Source organism: Euprymna scolopes, chromosome 5 (genome assembly GCF_053919585.1).
Source record: "Euprymna scolopes isolate OS-2025 chromosome 5, ASM5391958v1, whole genome shotgun sequence".
In the NCBI taxonomy this organism is placed as follows: domain Eukaryota; kingdom Metazoa; phylum Mollusca; class Cephalopoda; order Sepiida; family Sepiolidae; genus Euprymna; species Euprymna scolopes.
Window position 1 is genome coordinate 18,311,433 of NC_136486.1, and position 24,901 is coordinate 18,336,333.

The window sequence follows — 24,901 nt, forward strand, 5'->3', positions numbered from 1 at the left end:
TTTTATTATAATTATATTCGGTATAAGTTTTTTTTTTTTTTTTTACATAGGCATCACCACATTATCAAGGCCAAGAGGCCACTCAAGGATAAGGGTTAAAGAGTGTACAGTAGAAATTGGACATTATAGTAATCATTAGTAATGAAAATTTGGTAAAGTCGATAACTTATATGGAACGGCTCATCAAGAACTTATTTACGTTAGACTTGAAGACAACCATATTGTAGTCAGCCGGAAAGCAGGAAAACGGAAGACAATTCCACAGGCGTGCAGTTCTAAGAAAAAAGCTTTGTTCATGGAATCTACGTTTAGGTTTAGGCACAGATAAAGAGTGGGGGGAATTATTGATAGTGTTTACAGCTAGACGAGTGTTTCTTGTGAAAGTTTGGCGAGGGGGGACCATAGATTGAAGCTCATTCGAACACTTTCCATGAAGATAACGATACATCAGAGACAAACTCGCAACATCTCTTCTGTGAGATAAAGGTTGCAAGGAAGAGAAAAGGACATCTCCTATGAGGCTACGAAGTCTATTTTGAACTCTATCAAGGCAGGACAAGTCCTTTCTAGCAGCTCCTGCCCAGATGTGACAACAGTATTCCATCCTTGGACGTACCTGGCTCTTATATAGATAGAGAATAGCATCAGCAGTGAGATATCTACCGGATCGATAGAAAGATCCCACCATTTTTCCAGCGGCCTTGGCAACAGATTTGATGTACGTGTTCCATTTAAGATCAGGAGTAATGGTCAAGCCAAGAAGTTTGTCAAAACTTGAGGCCTCCTGAAGACGAGAGCCATTCATTTCAATTGATGTCAGATGTGGATCAGAATGTTGATGATGTAAAGAGAGAAGCTTGGTTTTAGATGCATTAAAAGTAACCAGCCATTCTTTACCCCATTGTACTACGTGCTCAAGATCAGAGGAGAGAGAATTGGAAAGAACTTGGTCGTTTACTGTCTTAGATGTGCTACCATAAATGGTAGTGTCGTCAGCATAGATGTCTACAAATGATGTAAGGATGTGATTTGGAAGATCATTAATGTAGATCAGGAAAAGAGTTGGGCCCAGGATGGACCCCTGAGGGACACCGGCATTAATACTGTGAGCTTCTGATTTTTGCCCCTCAACTACTACTCTTATGAACCTGTCAGAAAGAAATGATTTAATAATTGAGAAGACATTTCCAGCAATACCATAGCTAGAGATCTTATGAAGTAAACCTTATGCCATACCCTATCAAAGGCCTTAGATATGTCAAGAGCAATTGCCCTAGAAAGGTTGCCTCCGTCGAGAGATTTGCTAATCCTATGAGATATAACTGTAAGCACATCTGCTGTAGATCTAGCAGAACGGAAACCATATTGAGTGTCACTAAGAAGGTTATTTTTGTTGAGATGGTTGATTACTTCTGTATTTAACACAGATTCCAGCAACTTACTCATGACGCACAGGAGACTTATTGGCCTGTACTGAGAGGGTGATGAGCGATCACCTGAATTCTTAAATACAGGGCATACTGATGAAATTTTCCAGGGAGATGGGAAACTATTCTCCTTAAGACAACGTTTAAACAGTTTAGGAAGAATTGTCTTCCTTACAACTGAATAGCCACCTCACAATTGAGACATGTACAAATACCTGTACATACATGTTTATATATATATATAAATATAAACACATACACATATATATATTTGTTTTTATGTATTCACTTAATTATTATAAATAAATATATATAGTTATGTACACGTGTTTCAACGTATCTACAACTCATCAGTGCGAGGCTGACTATACCCAGGCTTGATACTACAACCACAGTGGTTGGGTATGTTGCCACTACTCTATTTAGTTGTAAGATAATTCTTTCTAACCTGCTAGGGGGAGCAACTCATACCGAATATAATTATCGCTAGAAAAATAACAACAAAACTTGACATATATATCTTATTTATAATTAATGGTTTCCATATTGTGTTAAATTCTATATTAGGTCTGCTTACTAGGGGATCATCGTCCAGAAATATAATTTTGAGGAAATTATCCCAACAGACCTTATTTAACAAGTACCGAAGGTTCATAATACATTTTCACAATTCCTTCTTCAACAAATTTTTTCAGTCTATATTTGTAAAGTTTGCAATTAATCGTCATGTATAATCTGGCATGTGCAATTAGCCTGATGATTTCTCCAAGAACAAAACATAAAAATTTCTGTATAATGTACTTGCCACAAATATATTTTCTTAATACTGTATCTCTTTATGTAAAGTGCTCATGATGAACCCCTAGCACTTGAGCTCCCCTGATGTATCTACTCTCGACTAACCTGACAATCAACAAAATCCCACCTCCTTACTGTTGAGGTCCTTAGATGCTGGAAAACCTTCTGCTCTAACAGTTTCTATCCTAAAACTGTTTTGAAATTCCCTTCCTGTTTACTGCTTCCCTGTCTGTACTAACCTGCATAAGTTTAAATGCAATATGAACAGACATCTGGCTGCTCAACTCCCCACAGTTCCCTGTTGGACACGATCCCGAAAAGAAGCCCCTTACATTCCAAGTGGCAATGTACTTCGTTAGTGGTGAGAGTAAAAAAAAATAAGTTAGGTATGTTTATAAATTTCTGCATTAATTAAGCAATCATAATGAATTTTGGAATGCAACTACTAAGCATAAGGGATGAGAAAGTGGGCTATATTTAGTTTAATTTAGTTTTATCTATAATGGAGAAATGCGAGTGTTGGAGCCCTTCATGAAAATTCAGATCCCGCAGACTTTTGAAAAAAATCTAATAATAAGTATTAGACATTTGATGACGTTGTAAAGAATGACGTCACTAAGGAAAGCAAAGAGAGGAAACGATCACAAATCGTCAACTAGATCCCTGTGCATTTTAGTATTCCACTAAAAGTCTGTGAACTTTGCTTGCCTTTTATCTTTTAAATAAATATTTGCTATTTTTAAGGGGTATAAGAGGCTTAATATGAGCACAACCTCTTATTTGAAATTTCCAATATTTCAGATTTGCATTAAATTTGATCCAAAGTCATTAGTCACTTATTAATCAAGATTACCTGAATTCCACATTCTTCTGTTACGTAATCATTGTGGCCAATTGTTCAAAATGCTTTTGTCCAGTCTATATAATGTTTACATATACTTTTATCACTGGCACAAAATACATGCACACTGACAGCAAAGTAAAAATCACAACACAGTTGATCTACAAAATATATTATTGTTTTTATTTCATTCTGACAATCAACTTTTTTGTGACAAATTGTTATTCTCTGTTTTGACGTTTACTGAAAGGTGTGTGTGTGTGTGTGTGTGCGTTTGTGTGCGTGTGTGTGTGTGTGTGTCTCTCTCTCTCTCTCTCTCTCTCTCTCTCTCTCTCTCTCTCTCTCGACTCCTTCCCTGTGACGATTTTATTTATAATCACATTCTTTCCCATTGGTATCTCTAACATTTCCTTTGTCTATTGTCTCAACCGTTTGATTTATATCTGCTCAAATATTTCTGGGTCTAATTATGCATTCCATTAGAGAATGGCGGAAATAACAAATTCTTAACATTTGAATCCATTTGCGTGTGTGCAATCCATTAAATGTTTTTCTTCCCAGCAGTGCCTGCCAATATCTAACACTTCTTAAGACCTTTTAAAATTAAACTTTGAATTTTAGATATTTTCTGACATTAAAATTGTGCAATCGATTTTGATTTAAATGGGAATAAGTATTGTAACTATAAAGGTTAGTAGTTTTATATCTTGGTATAAATGGTTAATTTTAATGCATCTAAAACCAAGCTTCTATCTTTACATCATCAACGCTCTGATCCCCATCTTTCATCAATTGGGCAGACTCCATGTTTTGACAAGCTTCTGGAGTTGACTTTTACTCCAGATCTGAAATGAAACACGTACCTCAAATCTGTTGCCAAGGTTGCTGGAAAAATGGTGGAATCCTTCTACTGCTCCAGTAGATATCTCACTGCTGATGCAATTCTGTATCTATATAAGAGCCAAGTACTTCCAAGGATAGAGTACCGCTGTCACATCTGGGTAGGAGCTGCTAAAAACAGCTTATCCTGCCTTGACAAAGTACAAAATAGACTTCGTAGCTTAGTGAGGGATGCCCTTTTCTTTTCCCTGCAACCTCTCTCCCACAGAAGAGACGTTGCAAGCCTGTCTTTGTTTTATCGTTATTTCCATGGCAAGTGCTCGTCTGAGCTCCAATTTCTGGTCCCTCCCCTCGCCAATCTTTCACGAAAAACACCCGTCTAGCTGAAAGCACTGTCAATAATTTTCCCCACTCTTTTTCTGTGCCTAAATCAAAACGTAGATTCCATGAACAAAGCTTCTTTCTTAGAACTGCACGCCTGTGGAACTCTCTTCCATTTGCCTGTTTCCCACCTGACTACAACTTGGATGTCTTCAAGTTCAACATAAACAAATTCCTGATAAACCGTCCCCTTAAGTAATCCAATTTATCAAATATCCAATACTAACTATTACTACAATACTATCCCATTGATTACTGTACACGCAATAACCCTTATCCTCGAGTGGCCTCTGTGCCTTGATAAGTGTGACTCCCATGTAAAATAAAATAAAAAATATGAATCTCTGCTTCTGTTCTGAAATTAATTTTAATAGTCAAAATTAGTCGCCACAATATCACATTTAATCTCACTTTTTCTCGGAAACTACTGAATTGACCTGGTCAAAATTTTGTATGGACCTTTGCTATGATAAGGTGCAGTGAACTCAACATTATTCATATCTGTTGTATGAACAGTTAGAAATTAATATTTAATAAAAAAAGAATGAGAATAAATTTAACCATATTCAACCATAAATTCAACATAAAGCATCCATTTGAAGTCAATGGCTATAACTTGTTCCCTGTCTAGTATATATATATATATATATATATATACACTAGCAGGCCGTCTGTCATTGCCCGGTCACAAAATACACTTCATTTACTAAGAAAGAGAAAGGAAGAAGGAAAAATTAGTAAATTCATACCCCCTCTATATCTTTATATTATATTACCCTTCCTCTCTTATCGCTCTCTCTAATCCTTCCCCAAAAATATCTTTTTTTTTTTACCTCCCTTCCTTCTTTAAATGAAATTTAATTTTTGTAATTAAATTTAAATCCATAAGATCATTAATCTTTCTTCACGCCAGTCATGGCAAAATATATTTTCTCTCCTCTTAAATTGAAAATGGTCTTGAATCCCTTTTCAATTTTTGAATTTTTAAATCTTCTTGCCTGATGAGATCAATTGTGATTGAAACGATCTGCACATCGTAGCAAGATATGACTATTTACATAAATAATAATAATAATAATAATAATATATATATATATATATATATATATATATATTATTTAATATTAAAAAAAAAACAATTTGTTTTGGGAATCTTAAATAGGACGACCCCTGGTGTGTTTGTGGTATTACGGTGAATGAGAACTCTAGTTAGTTTGCTTTAGCGAAGACCAATCAAAGGTACAGTGCCGAGGATGGTCGTAGAACTCCCTCCTTAATTTTTTGATTGGTCTTGTGCCTAATTTTGTTTATTGTGAACTTTTTGTTTGCCATATAAAATATATAAATCCAAGTGTAGTATCTGTTCTGATGCTACACTTAAGCTAATGTGTCATAAGTCAATGTTGGGACAACTTTTCTATACTAAGGCAATTTTTATTTTTGCCTACTTCCAAAGTGCATCTTTTTGGGGAGCTGTGGAAGCAAATAAATACCAACAGAAAAAGTAGGCTTTTAATTATTTACACAATGTCAGAGCAATAAAAATCTCAACTTTATAGATATATGGAGATGAATGAATGCATAACAATTTCGCCATATTCGTCAACAAAAAGATGTACTGAAGTTTTGATATGCTGAAAGAATTGATCATTAAGATAAATAAAACTTTGGAACTTGAAATACATCGACATTGTTATTCATTTATACATGCTCTGTTGTTATAGTTAACAAATATTGAGCTTCTAAACAAAAAGGATTTGTATACACAAAAGGTGAAATATAATTTATAAAGAATATTTTCCCTAAAAGCACACACACACATATTCTAATCATTTTGTTGTAGCTAGGGATGAAGCATCCTACCGGATGCCAGTCATTTCCCCGCTATCTGATACATTCCAACTGATAGACCTTTTTAAGATTCTAATCGTCCCTTTAAGTACAATTCTTTGAATCTCTCTTGCACTTGGTTCACTGGGCATATTTGCCAGGTAGTTTTTAAAATTCTTTTTCATGAGTCCAGTTACTCCTATAATTATTGAAATGATGAGGATCTTCCTAAGATTCCAGAAGCAACCTTATTGATGGTCGATGACATATCCTTGACAACTCCATATTAGTGTATGCAATAGATGAGATTTGAACATGGCTAAAAAATTCCATAGTTTACATCGCTATCCATTGTGCCAATCCTAGTAAGATGATAGTCTGAGATCTGAAATAAAAGGCAACTGGAATTAAATACGGAGGGGGGTGCGCTCAATAAGTAATACCCCTGACCCACTTCAAGTTGTTTGATCTAGCTGAAATTTTTTCATGTACAATGATTTATATCTCTATGGGTCATGCAATAAATTACAGCTTTGAACTAATCATGGTTTCTAATTTACAGTTGTTTGAACTGAGTTGAGTATGAAATGACGCCTGTTGAGTGTCGCGCAGTGATCTGGTTTCTGTATTTGAAAAGATGCACACCACAGAATACTTTTGATGAATTGAAAGAAATGCATGGCTATGATGCCCCATCATCTCACATTGTAAAATGCTTGCCCCTTCTGACTTCCACCTTTTTCCAAAGTTGATTTTGAAAGCAAAGCAATTCCCAGATGATGCAGTTTAGATTTCCGAACTCATGTCGTAATTGGAGGACCAATCTGGGATGTTCTACAAAAACAGTCTCCAGAGCTGCATTAAATGATGGAAGAAATGTATGACTCTGCGTGGTTTTTGTGCAGAGAAACATTAAAAACTGTGCCAAGTTTCTTTGCTCTACTGCTATGAGAAGTGGGCTAGGGGCATTACTTAGTGAACGTCACTCATACAAATGGATATAATATTCTACTTGGATTTTTATAATTATTGAATTTAGTAGCCTGTGCTGTACTGTATGGCCTGTTCAGTTGCAAAAAAATAAACTTACATTCATTAACCCTTATCCTTGAATGGCCTTCAGGCCTTGATACATGGTGACTCCTAAGTAAAAAAAAAAATAAAATAAACTGAAAACAAGAAAGTCAGTTTATATAAAGGCTGGAATGTTTCATTATGCTCAGATTTGCAAGCCCATTCTCTGAAATCTGATTGGCTGCTTGTCCACAAATAGATAATCTAATGTGTAAATATTGGTTCGTTCAAGCAATATTTAAATATTAACTATTGGAGTCCTTTAATGTTGGTAAATATCAATTTGATCCTACAATTCCCCCACCTCCCCAGTACACATGCTGTGCTATGGGAGTCTGTATAACATGGGAGGGGCTTGTAAATCGTGTATTTATTTATGAGTTTCTATTATCATCTAATGGTGAGATTGTATGTGAGTGTATATACGTGTGACCGTTTATCTAAAGTTTATTGTGTATGTATGTATGTATGTATGTATGTACGTTTAAATACAGTTCATGATGGGACAAATAACACACAAATACCTTTACAACATAAAGGGCGAATAACACTTATTTGGGGTTTCAACATTTGGCCAATCAAGAAACATATCTGGTCCATCTTGAGTCTTATCTTAACGGAAAGCTGCAATGAAAATTCTCCCCAAGGACAACAATTCCAAAACATGATATAAAGTTATTTTTAAAAGAAGTTTTTTCAGTCAACTTTTTTTTTATGTCATGACGAATTCTAATTTTTCAAGACCATACGTTTGAATAAGTGAGCTTGAATTTCAGATCTGCTTTGATTACAATTAATAAAAACAAATCAGAAATATTAATGAACTGTTCACTAACAACAACTAATTAAGTTAGAAGACATCATGTATAATTATGTGAAAACATTCAATAGTTATAATATAGATAAACTGAGAGACAAGGACAAATGGACATGTATGTATATATATATATATAGTTCTCCACAAAAGTCTACAACACAAATTGTATACTGCCAGTTTTTGTATTTGTAGGTGGTAATGGTAATGAAATTTTTATAAACATAGAAAATGTATTGAAACTAAGAATAGGAACAGTGGGGAAAATGAAAAATAACATTTTTACACAACGTGAAGAGAAAACTCAATAATTAGCACCGCAAAAGTTTACAACACATATCAAATTCATTAGATTTCTCAATAATTTTCTGACAGTTTATCATGGTAAAATGCTTAGAAGCTTCGAGAATGTTCAGGAATAGGCAATAGTGTTGTGAGACCGTATCTCACCCATAATGGACTCGTCCAGATCCTATATAATCAGCTCCTTAGGCTGGTACGGTGGAGCGAGATCTTAACGGGTATTGTACCTAAGGGAGCGAGATCTTACTGATACCTGCAACTACTACTATTCTCTTTATCTTTCCCTATATCCTTGTGCCTTTCCTTAATACACATGTAAACCACCTACTACGTTTTTTTCGTGTCGTTCTTAGCCCCACAACAAATAGACATCGAAGTAAGCAATTAGTAAAAGTATTGCGTCATTCTTTATCTAATAACCGTATTGTAAGCAACCACATCATGGGAAAGTATAAACAGATTGGTCAAGAGCTAAGAAAAGGAATTGTAAGTCTTCATCAAAGTGGATTGGGATATAGAACAATATCCAAACAGTTGATGGTTCCATTGAATTCTGTTGAAACAATAATTCAGCACTGGAAGTCTCACAAATCAACCCTTCCTTTGGCCAGATCACGTCATCCTCGAAAAATAACCAAATGTGCTGAAAAGTTATTAACAAGGGCGGTTATGAATTCGCCTAGAATTACTCTTGGAGAGCTGCAGAAGGACTTAGAAAACAGTGAAATTAAAGTTAGCAAGGACACAATCAGTAGAACCTTTTACCTTAAAAACATCTCTAGATCAGCAAGGAAGACTCCCCTTCTTAAGCCAAAGCATGTTCGTGCTAGGCTTGATTTTGCAAATGAGTATGCAAGCAAACCTCTAGAGTTTTGACATAACGTACTTTGGCCAGATGAAACCAAAATTGACTTGTTTGGCACTCTAAAAACATTGAAAGTTTGGAGAAAAAAAGGTACTGAATACCAGTCAAAAAACACCATTCCAACAGTAACATTATGATTGGGAGTTGTTTTAGTGCAGGAGGTGTAAGAAAAGTGGAAATAATAAAAGGAAAAATGAATGGAGCACTTTATAGGAGTATCTTGGAGAAAGACCTTTAAAAAAGTGTGAAGTTGCTCAAATTGAAATCAAACTGGATCTTTCAACATGATAACGATCCAGAACACATTGCGAAACTCACACAAAATTGGTTTAATAAAAAAAAAGTGAACGTTTTCAAGTTATCTAGTCGATCTTTCGATCTCAACCCTATAGAGAATTTATGAAGCGAATTGAAATTACGGGTCCGTAGAAGAGAACTTTCAAATTTGCGAGAATTGGAGAAAATTTGTGTGAAAGAAAGGAATAAAATAATACACGACACATGAAAGCAGTTCTATAGAAGATTACTCAAAATGTCTGCATGCTGTAATCAACAATAATGGTTATGCTACAAAATACTAGATATGACGTTGTAAATGTGTTGTAAACTTTTCTGTTGCTAATTATTGAGTTTTCTTTTTGCATTGTGTTAAATTATTTTTTTAAAATTTTTCCCACTGTTCCTATCTTAGTTTCAATACATTTTCTATGTTTGTCGTTCAAATCAAAGGAAGAAACAAGTATTTTAAACTAGATATTAATTACGGTACTTGTATTATTTATCACATAAAATCTTGATGTCATTTTATTTTGTGTATTTGTCGTTCAAATCAAAGGGAGAAACAAGTATTTTAAACTAGATATTAATTACGGTACTTGTATTATTTACCATTTGGAAGCTAGAAATACAAAACCTGACAGTTTCAAATGTGATTGTAAGCTTTTGCGGGGCGCTGTATATACTAGCGTTCCCCGGTTGTAAAGTATGCATCAATATTATATTTGCTAAAGAAAATCAATTTTAAGCGATTAATGGGAATTCATAGACATTACAATATAAATCTTGCAAATTATTGTTGAGTTATCTTTTATTTTGGTTTTTAGATTGTTTTCAAAATGGCAGACAAGACCATTGATCTTCAGTTACTCATAAAATTTAATTTTGTTTAAAAATAAAACTACATGATCAATTTATATGATTTTTGGAATATGATATTTTCGTTTCATCATGGGTACATCATGAAGATTTTTTCCTTTTGTAATATAGAGGGAATTCTGAACAAGAACCTAAATTAAAAATTTTATTTTTGTTTCCATAAATGATCCATTATGTTTGTTCTGTTGTATATATAGCAAGCATATATATATATATATATATATATATATATATATATATATACGTTCATGCATGTCTATATAATATACGTGTGTATGAAGCCAATACTTGTGTCGTCAAGTGGCTATAAATGTTTGTTGTGTGTGTGTGTGCATGCGTGCGTGTTTACACATATTCAAACAGAGTTCATGTAACATAGACATTAGTCAGGACGGTCCAACAAACATGAAACATAAGCACACAATGGCTGTTTGATAACGGACTACTAACTTTAGGTTGTGGCTCCCTTCGTCTCTTGGACATTGCAAGAAAACATTTCACCGTGAAGCAATAACAGTAGGACTTCTTTTTGCTTTTTCTTGTTTATTCTCATTTTCAATATTAGATGTTTCCCTTTGGGATTTACAACGCTGTCTCTCCCTTTAGTCTTTACATCGTGTCTTAATCATCTCAGTCAAATGCTTCCACAACTGACAAAGTCACCCTTTTCTCGTGGACGGCCCCCGCATTCTCTCTGGCTCTTACTTGTATGTCTTTGTTACCAGGTGAATTCCATTGTTTTTTGTTCATAAAATTGAATTCCTAAATCTATTTTATTACATAAATATCTCTGTAATATTTTATTCATAACATTCCTAAATCTAAATTAAAGTTCCTCCATTAAATCTTAACATAAATAGCTTAGCTAAACATTCCTTTCTTTCAAAATATTCTCTCTGCATAACCTTTTCCACCTAACAGTTAAGAAATCAATAATAATCGTTCAGATCTTTGACATTTCTCACCACAACATAACACAAATACTACACTATGATTATAGCCAAAAAGCTCAACATAAGTCTCATAAAAGTAAATAGTAAAATAAATTAAGTTAACACAAAAATAATTAACACATGAATTTATTAACATTTCTATGAAAATAGTGTCCATTGTATTTTAAATATAGAACTGATCCAAATGAGATAAATTAATAAATACTAATAAATACTTAAAAATAAAATTATGCTACATAGTTCAATACAAATAAAATCACATTGTAATTTAGTTTACTTCTTAAGTCCAGCACCTCTTGCCAGATGCTGTTCTTTTTTGTCCCTGTTTCTTTCAAATGTTTTATTTTTTTACATAAAGCTTTGCAAACATTTTTCTTCGATGAAGAACTGTTGCATATCAAAATTACTACAAATTCCTTTCTCACATCATTATAACAATAATCATATATTATTATTATTATAATGATGATATTTGAAAACGAGGCTACATCAAAGGGAGGTCATTCATATTTTTTATCCAGAGTTGCCAGATTAGCCTTTTAAAGCCAAATTTTGTAAATTTGTTGTTGTTTTTTTTTTTTTAAATAGTTTGGCCTTCAAAAAATTTGGCCTTTTCCAAAGCATAAGGTACAAACTACAGAAGGAACGTGAACATAGTTATATATATAATATAGATATATAATCTAATAATATAATTTTTTTTTTCCTTTAAAATCTGCAATAAGCATTTTTTATTCTCATGTTTTTGTGAACTTTAAATATCTCTATTTCCTTTTATCAACATTTTTTCTTTGACAAATCATTTTTCATTCCAAGAAAAAAAAGCTTTCCAACTAATTTTGAGGAACATACATTTGTCTCCGATGAGTTGTTTGATGGATTACCGCTCTTAAATTGGAAGTCATGTTTAATTTCAGAAGAGTTTCCGATGGGTAGCTATTCTATACAAGTCCTGGAGATGAAGAATTTTCAGTGGGTAGCTGTTCTGTACAGGTTATGGACTTTATAATTTTGCAGGCAAAGGGCAAAAGATTCTTCTCGTGTTGGCACGAAAAAATTGTGTGCTGGAATGTTAGAAAGCTCTGATTGTTTCGATTCCCGATTCCGATTAATCATCCTATCAGTGATACATATATATGCACACATATATAAGTCAATGTTTGCTTATTACAGAAATTGATATGTTAGAATATTCAAATAAATTTCAGTAATGGATACATTATGTGTCGGATCTAAAGACACCATTGGCATTTTCCTTTTTTTCTATCTGGGATCACTAGAAGCAATTATCGGCTAGGTCTATAAATATATTAGAATGTTCTTCATTTCATAAAACGAAAATAGATTTAAGCAAAAAATATCTCAGGGAAGAACGTATTTTTACAAAAAGGTTTAAGCATTTAAATATTTATTTTTATTAAATTTTCAAGATTTAAAATGATTTAATTCCGTTTGATTAGTTAAAGTAATTTGCCATTTTACAGCCGTCTGTAAGAACCACAGTGTCAACAAATAATTTGGATATTTTTTATAATGAAAATACTATATTTTTATGTTTAGTTTCTTTTTACCTCATATGGCAAATCTTATTTTTAACTTGCTCATATCAATTGAAATATACAGTTGATCTAAAAGTTGACCTAGGTTCAGTTGTGGATTGAGGTACGAAATGGCTTGTTCCGTTTAATCTTGTTAGGGCTCAGTTTGTCTTTCAACTGAAGGTGTGCCGTACTCCTTTTCTTCCCGAGATTGTTGTAGATATCTCTGCTCTTGATAAGAAATCGATTCCAAAACTTCTTTATCTTTTGTTTTTGTTTCCCCACTCTTTCACTGTGCCAAAACCAAAGAGTGGGGAAAATTTTTGACAGTGGTTTCAGCTAGATGGGTGTTACTCGGGGATAAGGGTTATTGCGTGTACAGTAATCAATGGGATAATATTGTAGTATTAGTTAGTATTGGAGATTTGATAAAGTGTCTTACTTAAAGGGGTGGTTCATCAGGAATTTGTTTATGTTGGACTTGAAGACATCTGTGTCTCGTAAAATCGATTGTTTTGCTCTAAACACTTTCGCAAATCTGATATTGTTCTCTATCTATGCAAATCTAACAACAGACCATGTATGGAGTATGGTGTGTGTGTGTGTTCATCAATCGGAGTCGATTATGACCATAGACAACTAGTTGTGTGTCTGCAGGTGGCTGATCAGTCCAGTCCGGGCACGGAAGTCCCTGCCACATGTTGGACACCAGTGGCTGAAGATGGCCACTTCAGCATCTCAGGCTTTTCGTGCAGCGCGCTTCTCTTTTGCAGATTCAGTTCATCTTGCCTCCGCGAGCAGAGAGCCCTCGTGTACCAAGTGGCGCCAGGTTGGCCTGTCGGAAGCACTGCTTTCCCACGAGTTCATGTCAATGTTGAAGTCTTTCATATAGGACATCAGAGTGTCTTTGAACCGTTTGCGCTGTCCACCAGCTCTTCTCATTCCGCACCGGAGTTCATCATAGAGCAGTTGTTTTGGTATGCGCGAGTCTGTCATCCGATACACGTGGCCAACCCAGCGGGTTTGCGCTTTGCGGATCGTAGTGATGACGCTTGGGAGCTTGGACCTCTCGAGAACATCAGTGTCTGGGATCTTGTCTTGCCAGCGTATGTTCAAGATGTTCTGAAGATATCGAAGATGGAAGTGGTTTAGTTGTTTTTCGTGACGTCTGTAGAGGACTCATGTTTCACAACCATATAGAAGAGATGTCAGGACCACTGCTTTGTACACTTTGACCTTTGTGTACTGCTGAATTCCTCTTCGCTCCCAGACTGTTTTCCTTAGTCTGCCAAAAGAGCTGCTGGCCTTGGCAATGCGGTTGGTGATTTCGATGTCGATGTTGGCAGCACGAGAGAGTGTATTGCCAAGGTAGGTGAAATGGTCTACTGCTTTCAAGCTCTGACCATTTACTTGGATGTTCGGTTCCTGGTACGTGTTGCCAGGAGCAGGCTGGTGCATGACTTCTGTCTTACTCATACTTATTGTAAGACCGAAGTTCTCACATGCTGAAGAAAATTTGTCCACTTCCAGTTGCATTTCATGCTCTTTGGTGGCAATGAAAGCACAGTCATCAGCAAAAAGGAGGTCTATGATTACTGTTTCTTTGACTTTACTGACAGTTTGTAGACGGCGGAGATTGAAGAGCTTCCCATCAAACCGGTACCGGATTTGGATGCCAGGAGTAACTTCCCTGAAGGCATCAGTCAGCATTGCCGAAAACGTCATGCTGAAAAGCGTTGGTGCTAGCACACAACCTTGTTTTACGCCGTTGGTTACCGGGAAAGGGGCTGAGGTGTCACCATCATCAGTTACTCGTGCCATCATGCCGTCATGGAACTGTCTTACAATATTCACGAACTTGTCCGGGCAACAAAACTTTTGGCATGATCTTCCACAAGCTTTCCCTGCTCACTGAGTCGAAAGCCTTCGTGAGATCAACGAAAGTCATGTAGAGGTCTTGATATTGTTCTTTGCATTTCTCTTGGAGTTGGCGAGCGGCAAATATCATATCGATGGTTTCGCGACCTGTGCGAAAACCACATTGGTTTTCTGGAAGGTGACCCTATTCCAGGTGTTTCAGAAGGCGGTTTAGAAGAACACGAGCTAGTATTTTGCCTGCGATTGAGAGGAGAGAGATACCTCGGTGATTATCGCAAGACTGTTTGTTGCCCTTCCTTTTGTAGATGTGAACAAATGTTGCATCTTTGAAGTCTTGAGGAAGAGTTTCGCTTTGCCACAACTCTTGGAACTGTTCTGTTTGCTTGAGGATGAGATAGCGACCACCAGACTTGAATACTTCGGCTGTGATGGCATATGGAGTATATTAGTTATATTTGGGTTGGTGAATCTGTCCCATTTGAAGGTTCTTGATAAGATGCAGAAACGTATCTGCAATTTAATTGGCCTCACTATCTTTTTCTCTCACAGACGTGATGTTGCTAGTCTCAGTCTTTTCTATATATACTTCTATGGCACATGTTCTTAAGAACTAATTTACTTCTTGCTTCTCTTATTTCAGCTCGATCTAAGCATCTCCATCAATTTGATGTTCTGATACATCATTGTAATACAGCTTCCTTATTTCAGTAGTTTCTTTCCAAGAATTGTGAAACTCTCTTCCTGCTGATTGTTTTCCTCCTACCTGTAACCTTCGTCTTTTAAAGACTAATGTAACAGGATCCCGGGTGATGCCAGGTATCCTGTTCAGCTAGATGAAGATGGGGGAGGATGAAGTATGGTTAGGGGAGCCATGCTGACACTTGGTCAAGGAAAAACAGATGTTTATGAGATTTCTGTCCACCAGAGAGAAATAGTATCGGTTTCAATGAAAGGAAAATATAAAATCTGATAATAAGATTCGTTGGAACAAGGGATTGTTTTTCTAGTTGGGTTTGGTAAAAATGAATTTTAAATAACTAATTGAGTGAGACAAGTACAATAACTTGGGTCCAAAATGTCTGCTTTAGTGTCTGGGAGATGTTGTCATTTGGCCCACCTGTTGTATTTAACTACCAGGCCACCAAGCCAGTGATAACTTAGTTGGACAGATAAATAAATAAATTGAACCTAGGGAATTACAAAAGAGAAAGAAGAGGTTCACAAGAAAAGAGAAAATGAAAAGAATATAAAATAAAGGGATAGAGAAAGAAGTTCACGAGAGAAGAAAAATAGGTTGAGGAAAAAAAAAAGTAATCTTCAAATGGCAGAGGGGGGAGGGGAAAGGCCAGTTTTATAAAACGATTCTCTTTTTAGGAATCGGGTCTTTTACTGGCTGGAATCGAGACGTGCACATATCGCCCTCACCCCGCCTGGGGAGGGGGGAGGAGACAGAAACCCTCATAAGAGCTAAGTTGAAAAGCTCTTGCTCTTAGCTGGGAATTTAACTAGATGAATATAAGTTATACAACCTGCATCACGAAGCTCGGATCAAAGAACTCGACTTTGAACAAGTGTAAAAATGATTTATAAATAATTATTTTATTTGGTTTCTACAAAAATGACCCAGAGTTTTTCTTTGTTTCTCGATTGCTGGCCTGAATGAAGATGCAGTTTATTTCAGGTATGCCCCGATGCCAGATGATGAAAGAGATAGACCGGATCCAGTACGAAGCCAGAGTGACGACCGAAATCAACAATGTTGCCACATGGACTTAGGGTCATGCACGTTTCGCGTGCCCTGAGCGGCAGAGAGGTATTTTCTAGTGACCGGTGAGAGTCTGATTACCCTTGAGGGGCCCACCACTAGACAAATAAGAATGTAGCTCTGCCGGGTTGCATCTATGGTCCTGTGAGCCGGGAGTAACGAACATGGCCAGGAGTACATCACAAGTATGCTCCCGTGAACCAGGATAGCAATGGATGCGGCCTGGCCCCAGACAAAGAGAGGGGGTTAGGATTATACTAAGGCCAGTATGCATCTGTTTTTTCAATAATCATCTTTTGGTCGCGTTAGTTCCTTACATCAAGTGGTTTCACGCCTTGTCCGGAGTGATTTCCATAAACAAAAATGTTTTGTTTTCATCATATTCAGTTTAATGGACGTTTTACATATTGGCATGTGTTGGACAGCTTTTAGAAATTAATTTTCAAACTAACTGATCCCTGACCAGGTTTTAGTTTATCCCACTTTCTCCAAAATCTATCCTTATACTTTCTGATTTTTTTTTTGTGGGGGGTGGGGGTGGGGATCTCACTGAGCTTTCTACTTCAATCATTCTTCATCTAACCAAAAACCCCATCCAGTCTTTCAATGTGACCATACCATCCAAATCTGTTTTACATATATCTCCCTATAATGTCCAGATTTAATTTACCTCTACACATTTTTAACATTCTCATTTTATTTCTATGCAATGCATCTCCTCAAACCCTCACTGGCCAAGTCTCACTACCATAAACCATCACTCTTTCTTTGGTCAACAGTGATACCACTATGCTGGTTAGTAATGGTAAATGTTCCATAAACTTTATTCACTTTTAACTCTTGCAACCACACTAGCACTTACTCTACCTTGTATTAGCAAGATTTTGAAAATTTCAATAACTTTGCCATTCAGATGTATTTTATTTGATTTTTGATTCTTGTCCAGAATTCCCCCAATACTAAAACAAAAATAAAGAAAACTCTCTGTACATAACCAAGACAAACTGAAAATATCTTTCAAAAGTAGTTTTATTTTTAAATAAGAAAAATCAAAAGTGGCCGTCTTGTTCACCATTTAGAAAACAATCTGGTACTTGTACAGTTTAATCGAGACATAAAAAAATAAAAATGTTTAAATTGTACGTATCTGTTATGGAATGAAGTTCTTCGAAAAAAAAACTTCACTTAATTTCATGAAGTAGCTTTCTTTTTTTTTTTTTTTTTTTTTTTTTACAGCGTAAAAAAACAATTTGTTATGATACCGACGAAAAGGTTTGATTTTTAGGAAGAAAAGCTAGTATTAAAGATGGGGAGGGAGTGTCAGCGCTTTACATTGAGTTATCTCCCCGTGACGTGTTGAAAAATTCCAAAAATGTCTATCTTCAACGCGCTGTCATTTTTCTCTGTAAAAAGAAAAAAAACTACTCTATCAAATTAAGTGAAATTTTTTTTTCAGAGATCTTCAGTCCAAAATGGATACGTACAATATAACCTTTTTTTTCTCTTGATATTTTCATTTTTTAATGTTTTGATTAAACTGTACAAGTGCCAACAATCTAAATGAAAATAAAAGGGGGAAAGAATTCCATCTTGCAAGATTTATTTTATAACTAGCCTGAGTTCCTGGAGGTGTGCGTTGAACAGAAAAAAAAAAAAAAAATGTGGTAGTAGGCAGGTAGGCTCAAACCTATACCGCGAAGATAAAAAAAAAAAAATCTTCGCTGTTGTGTCCATCGCCAAACCGAAAGTGACGTAGGTTTAAATCAAGGTCAGTCAATTGAAAAGAGGCAATGACTTTCGAAAATATCAGCAAAAAAAGCGACCTGTCCCTGTAGAAAAATGTCTAGTTGAGGGTGAAGGAATTAATATATTTAGCCAATTTTTTGATATTTGTCATCCGAAGGATCGAGCTTCAAAATGATACCGATCTCATGAAAATCTGTTGTCTCTGTCAAAAGTTTTAGGCAGACATACAAACAGACAGGTGAGATATATATTAAAGATGCTTAAGAATTCCCATTAATCACTTAAAAAGAATTTTTCTGGTCTAATTTAGAATTACACTTATTTTAAAAACGAAAATGCAAAAAAATCTTTGATGTATGTACCCGTCTTGAAATAAAGATGTCATATTCCAAAAATTACATTAATTGATCAAGTAGTTTTTATTATTATTATTATTATTTTTTTTAAAATAAAATAAAATTTTATGACAAGCCAAATGGAAGAGGCAGTATGCATCATATTTGTTTAGGATGCATTAAAATTCAAAGACGGACAACTTGATTTGACTAACGAGATTTATCACTATTTTTTTCCATGAGTAAAATACCAATGGCTGCCAAAAATACTTTAAATGCTAAAAATTGTAAAATTTGATTTTCTTAAAATAAAAAAAGTTACAAAAAAAAAAAAAAAAAAAAAAAAAAAAAGAAATTGATAATTTACATGATTTTTTGGAAAATGATATCTTTGTTCCATGATAAATACATACACCATAAAGATTTTTTCTGTATTTGAAAAAAAAATTTTTTTATTTTATTTAAGTGTAATTCTAAATATGCATGAGATTTTTTTTATTATAAAAATAAAACTACTTGCGCAAATTACGTGACTTTTAGAATATGATATTTTTGTTTTGTTACATCATAGATTTTTCTTTATTTTTATTACGGGGGGGGGGGATTCTGGACAAGAACTCTTGATAATTCACATGTAAATTAACATAAGTTCCATTTGATGCAAATGCATGCAACACTATAAAAAGGCCCTGAACATCCATTAAGCTAAAGTTTTAAATTACTAGGTGTGCATGTTGAATTTGCTGATTTTTTTTCTTTTTTTTTCTCTCTCAATCACCAATTATCAAGGCCTAAAGGCCACTCAAGGATAAGGTTTAATATGTGTACGGTAGTTACTGAGATAGCAGTGTATTAATAGTCAGTGATGGAAATGAAGTAGAAATAGATTATTTAGTGGGTGGGGTTTTCAATAAAAACTTGTTTACATTGCGACTTAAAAATGACCATATTGTAGTCAGTTGAAAAGCAGGCCAGCAGAACAAAGTTCCACATGGGACAGGGACAATTCTAGGAAAGAAACTGTTCATGGAATTTGCGTTTAGATCTAAGCACAGATAGAGAAAGTGGGTCAAAATGTTTCTCAATATCAGAGATGAGGATTGATAATTTGGATTATTCGGATGTAACCTTCGATTTGTGAACTTTATTTGGATCGTCACATCTGTATATATGACAAGATTAAAATGCAACACAGATGAGTGTTTGGAGTTTGTTTTCTTTTAACATCTGGTTATAGTCAGCTAACATACTTCCTAACTTCCAGCGTAGCACTACCGGAAGTGGTGACAAGGCAAATTAGTTCCTTTGCTTTTTTTTCACTCCTGTTTATATCTACCTTATACATGTACTTTTTTTTTTTTTTTTTTTTTTTTTTTAAATAATCAGTGAAAAGTTTTTTAGTCTTATTTTAATTAAGAAATATTGAAATTAGTTTTTTTTTTTTTAAAGAATTATTGAAAACGCTTTAAAATCTTTTAAAACTATTTTGGAAATATAGTATTTGGTACATATTTTTTTATGATGTTTAAAATTTTGTTATTTGGATTTCAATAATTTCATTTGTTATTTTTGTACTTTCATAAACATATAATATAAATTCAAATAAAATACTTATTTTTATAAATTTCATAAAATTATAATTCCTTACAAAATTTCCAATTAAATAAAAACTTAAAAAAATTTTGTTATTAAAAGTGCAAATAAAGACTAATTGTGTTGTTTTTAGCTTTTTATAATTATTGTATATTTTTCAATAATGTCCTTGTCTTATATTTTATTTCAATAAATCACTTCACAATAAAAATACTGAAGAACAATAAAATTGAAGGAACTGATTTGCTTTGTCAGCACTTCCGGTAGAGCTCCACAGAAAATTAGGAAGTATGTTAGCTGACTATAACCTAACATCCATATCCAATGTCAGATATTTCATTTAATAGCTTTACACAGATTATATGTGTGGCTGTTACTTTGATTAAAGATTAGCTTAGTTAAAGATTGGCTGTTGATGAACAGAAGAAAATGGATGCGAATTAGCACGCTGAAAATTCATCATGTTGATATATATCGGATTATTTTGATCATTCAAACCATTGTTCTCATCTCGAGTGTTATTTTCATGTAGCATCCCATCCTTTTCGGATGTATCTTGTTTGGCTTGTTAAGGTCAAGTTTGAAAATCAAGTTGGAGATTGCATTCATTAAATCGCTAGATGTACAAGTTGGATCTGCTGATGTTTCAATTTTTGAGATAAGGATCACTAATTTGTATGATTTACATTATTCGGACTACTGTTCTCATCTTTTAGTTTTGTTTGCACAATATTTCGGTCGGCTTACACCTGAAGAACGTTGCAGGTTATCTTGTCAAATTCTAGAATCTTGCTATCGAACTTGAGAATCTGCACAAAATTTTTAACGGAATCCTTTATTTAATCCACAGGAATAGCATGCTCAACCAATCGCAATTGTAGTTTGCATATCGCCCATAAGGATTGAACCTTCAACTCCAAGAAGAGTGTCACTTACAACTGAATTCTGCCTAGTACTTTATCTGTTATGCCACAAATCCTTGCGGACAATCCTAGTATGAATTTTCAAAGCCTTAAGCCCATTCTTGTTTTTAGATATACAAATAATCCAAACGAATTGGTCAAGATCAGTGGAATTAGAATTCTAAAAAAAAAAAAAAAAAGATACAGATTGTCTGAAAATAGAATTATAAAAATAAAGTTTCATTTGACGACTGATAAACTTTATTCGGATTAGAGAATTGAATACAAAAATCACCAGCAAAAAAAGTTTGCAATATTGATGAAGGGATATGAGTGAGGGTAAAAAAGATAAAATGGAGAAAAAAAGGGAGATAACCACTAAATTAGGTTTACCATATATATGTATATGCAGAGTTTGCCATGAGTAATTATATAAAATTTACAACTATATAAAGTTACAAATAAAAGAAAAACATATGAACCCTGTATATATTACATACTTAGTTTATTTATATAATAAAGATTGTTGGCTAAGTGATCACTGTATCTAACATCCTTTTAAAAAGTTTGTGCTAATGTTGCAATCAGAATGAAAATTTGTTTTGTTTCCCTGTAATTTTATTCAATAAGAATGAAGAAAAAAAAAAATTGAAAGCTTTCTTGTCAGCCATTTTGGTTTTTAAAATGGAATTTCTTTCATCTTGCACTTTAAACAAACACAAAATAATCCTACAACATGTCTAGATTTGTTCATCTGAATTTAGCTAGTTCAGGTTGGAAAATAATCTGGCTGTAAGACTTGCAATTTTAATGCAAGTCATGCACAATAATATTTTATATCGGCTCTATTTATGGTATTTAAGCACTCAATACATTTTTTTTTTTTACTACAACCAACAAATTTGGTATTAGTAGTATAGATACTTATGGCAAGTAAGCTACATAGAAACTTTTATCCTTCATTCTCTGGAGGAATCTGTTAGGCTAATTGCAAAGACTTACATTTAGCCTAACAAATTTCAGTTCTTGTCCAACCTCCCCCCCTATCCAAAAACAATGATAAAGAAAAAGTTTATATACCTATGACAAAACCAAAATTTCATATTAAAAACATTATGTAAATTGATCAAGTAGTTCTATTTTGATAAAGAAAATCATTTTTAAGCGAGATTAATGGGAATTTGTATACACTACAACAAAAAAAAAACCTTGCAAGTTTTTAATTATTGCTGAGGTATCTCCTTTGTGTTTAGAGATTATTTTCAAGATGACGACGCAAAACAGTCACTCCTCTCTTACTGGTTGGTAAATTTTGATTTTCCTCATGAAAACAAGACTACTTGATCAATTTACATGATTTTTGGAATATGATATTTTTATTCTGTCATGAGTACATACGTCATACTAAGTTTTCTTTCTTTTTTTTTATATAGGGGGAATTTTGGACAAGAACCAAACGTTGGTGTAGTTTACTTGCTGTAAGTCTATTTTGTATATCACTATATAGCTGTAGTTGTGTATCGAACACTGTTGAAGTAAATACTGAAACAAAAACACATTATATTATGTATGTGTGTACATCTATAAAAGAATATTAGAAGACTATCACAATGCAAGAAATACTCTTGCATTGTGATAGTCTTTTGATACTCCTATATATACATATTGCATTCAATGCTTCAAGCAAACTATATCTCCTTATCTTTATTATATAGATATATGTTAATGCAAAAAAAAAAAAAAAAAATTTTTTTAAGTGCTTGTGCATATTAATGATGCTTTAAACCAATGCATTTCAGGTGAAACCATTATTACATACTTACGTATCATGTCTAAGTTGGTATAAATTCTAAAAATTACGAAAAAATAATCCAGTAGAAAAATAATTACAAGTAAAAATAGAATTTACTGAATCACTGAGTTTTGTGTGGAAGAGTTGTGCGATTAATTCAGTAAGACAAACTGACTTACCTCCCTTGAATTAAATTAAAGGTCCGCCATTTTTAAACATGTAATTGTGGATGACTTTTTGTTAAAAAATAGATCTAGCACATCTTCTACTAGATCATTCTTCATAATTTTTGGAATTTATGCCAAGTTTGTCATGTTTTTACCTGAAGTGCATATTTTTTTGTTTTAAATATCAGCAATCTACACAAGTACAGGAAAAAAAAATCTGAATGTAGAAGGGAACAGAATTCTTAAAAAAAATTAAAAAGGAAGATGAAGGGGGAATGGAAAAAAAATGAATGATTGATAAAAGAAAGTTGCAGAGAAACAGTTGAAGAAAAAACACCAACAAAGCAAAATTCTTGTAGAATATTTTAAACAATAAACCAAGAATAAAAAAAAAAAAAATGGGTAAAAATAAATGTTGAATGACTTCTAAACTGGCTTTTTTTGTTTGTTTGTTTGTGTGTGTGTGTGTGTGTGTGTGTGTGTGTGTGTGTGTGTGAGGCTGCTTTCCAAATGAAGGTAAAGCAGTAAAGGTAATAATAATAACAATAATAGCAGAAAGTTCAGCTTGGGGGAATTGGAAGAAAATCAGAAATTAACAATTTAATGAAAAAAAAATAATCAAACATGATTCAGATTCTAACAAGCAGAGAAGGGGTGGGGGATGATAATGGTGAGGATGGGGAAGGGGGTGAAAACAAGGGGTCAGAAGGGAGGAGCATAGAACAGTAGTAATAGGAAAAGGAGAGTAGGAAATGTTGGGAGAGTGTTACAGAGGAGAGGTGGGAGAGGGGTTTATTGCAGAAATAAGGTAGAGAAATTGACACTGTCAATTTTTTTTTTTTAACCACAGTTAACAGTATCATCATTATCAATATGATCATCCAAAACCACCAGTAACGGTGGTAGTATTAGCAGTAGCGGTGGTGGTGGTAGCACTCACACATCCTCCTCCTTCTCCTCTTCCTCCTCCCAATTCAGGAAAAGAAAAAAATGGCTCAGGGTCAGCCGTGGGGCTCCGGTTCAATGTTCATCACTTTACACACCCAATGTCCAACTTCGATGGGTTCTTCTTCCGACTTTTTTACAAATGAATGGTCCTGCAAAAAATGAATAAAAATTCAAGCAACAAATTTAATCTTTGGAATGAAAGAAAAAAAAAAAAAAAAAAAAAAACTGTGGTTCTTGTATGATACAATGCACCCCCTCCTCCTCCAACTTGCCAACCATGGACCCCAACACCGTTTCTATGTTCTCCTTTTCCTTTGTATTCTATTCTGGCTATGCCATTGTCTCTCACATTGATGGCTATCCAGTAGGCACACACAAGTTCACAAGTATACCTATATATATATAAAAGAAACAAAACATTCTATAGAGGCCAGTTATTGTGTGTGTGTGTGTGCACGCCACCATTGTGAAAAACAAACTTCTAAGTGCTAAGATTCACATCTTTGTCTTCTTATGAGGCCATGTTTGTCACTTGTCATCAACTCATTTAGATTTGTAGTGAACCATAATGTGTTCTACCACGGCCACCGAGATATAGAAGGCTGTTAACTGAAAAATGCCTGCAAGCAATGTAGGTAAGATTTGACAAACTATCACTGTCGATACTATGTGAGGGCATTTTTAAAACAAGCATTAAAACATGTTAAAAAGAAAATAAAAGCAACCCAATTCGATTAACAATGAAACTGACCTTTATTCAATATAAAATTGAAATATTATCTATGTAAAATTATGTAATTTTAAAGCAATATGCAATCTAATAATAAAACCGAATTATGAATTTAGGGAACAAACAATTAAAGAAACATTAAACACAAAAAATTCTTGGCCTTCAGGACAAAGTCACAGTGTAGTATCAGTTCTGATGCCACACTTCACCTTTTCTATCCTCGGTC

General features: G+C 34.1%; 1 protein-coding gene across 1 annotated transcript in view; it reads right to left on the bottom strand.

The window, feature by feature from the left end:
* Positions 1 to 23,345: 23,345 nt before the first annotated feature.
* Positions 23,346 to 24,901, bottom strand: part of LOC145276722 (dual specificity mitogen-activated protein kinase kinase 1-like) — a 128,738-nt gene continuing 127,182 nt past the window's right edge. Inside the window, exon 11 of the mRNA XM_080127939.1 lies at positions 23,346 to 24,094. Within this exon, the coding sequence (XP_079984065.1) occupies positions 23,999 to 24,094 (96 nt within the window). The 3' untranslated portion in view covers positions 23,346 to 23,998. The remainder of the gene's footprint in view (positions 24,095 to 24,901) is intronic.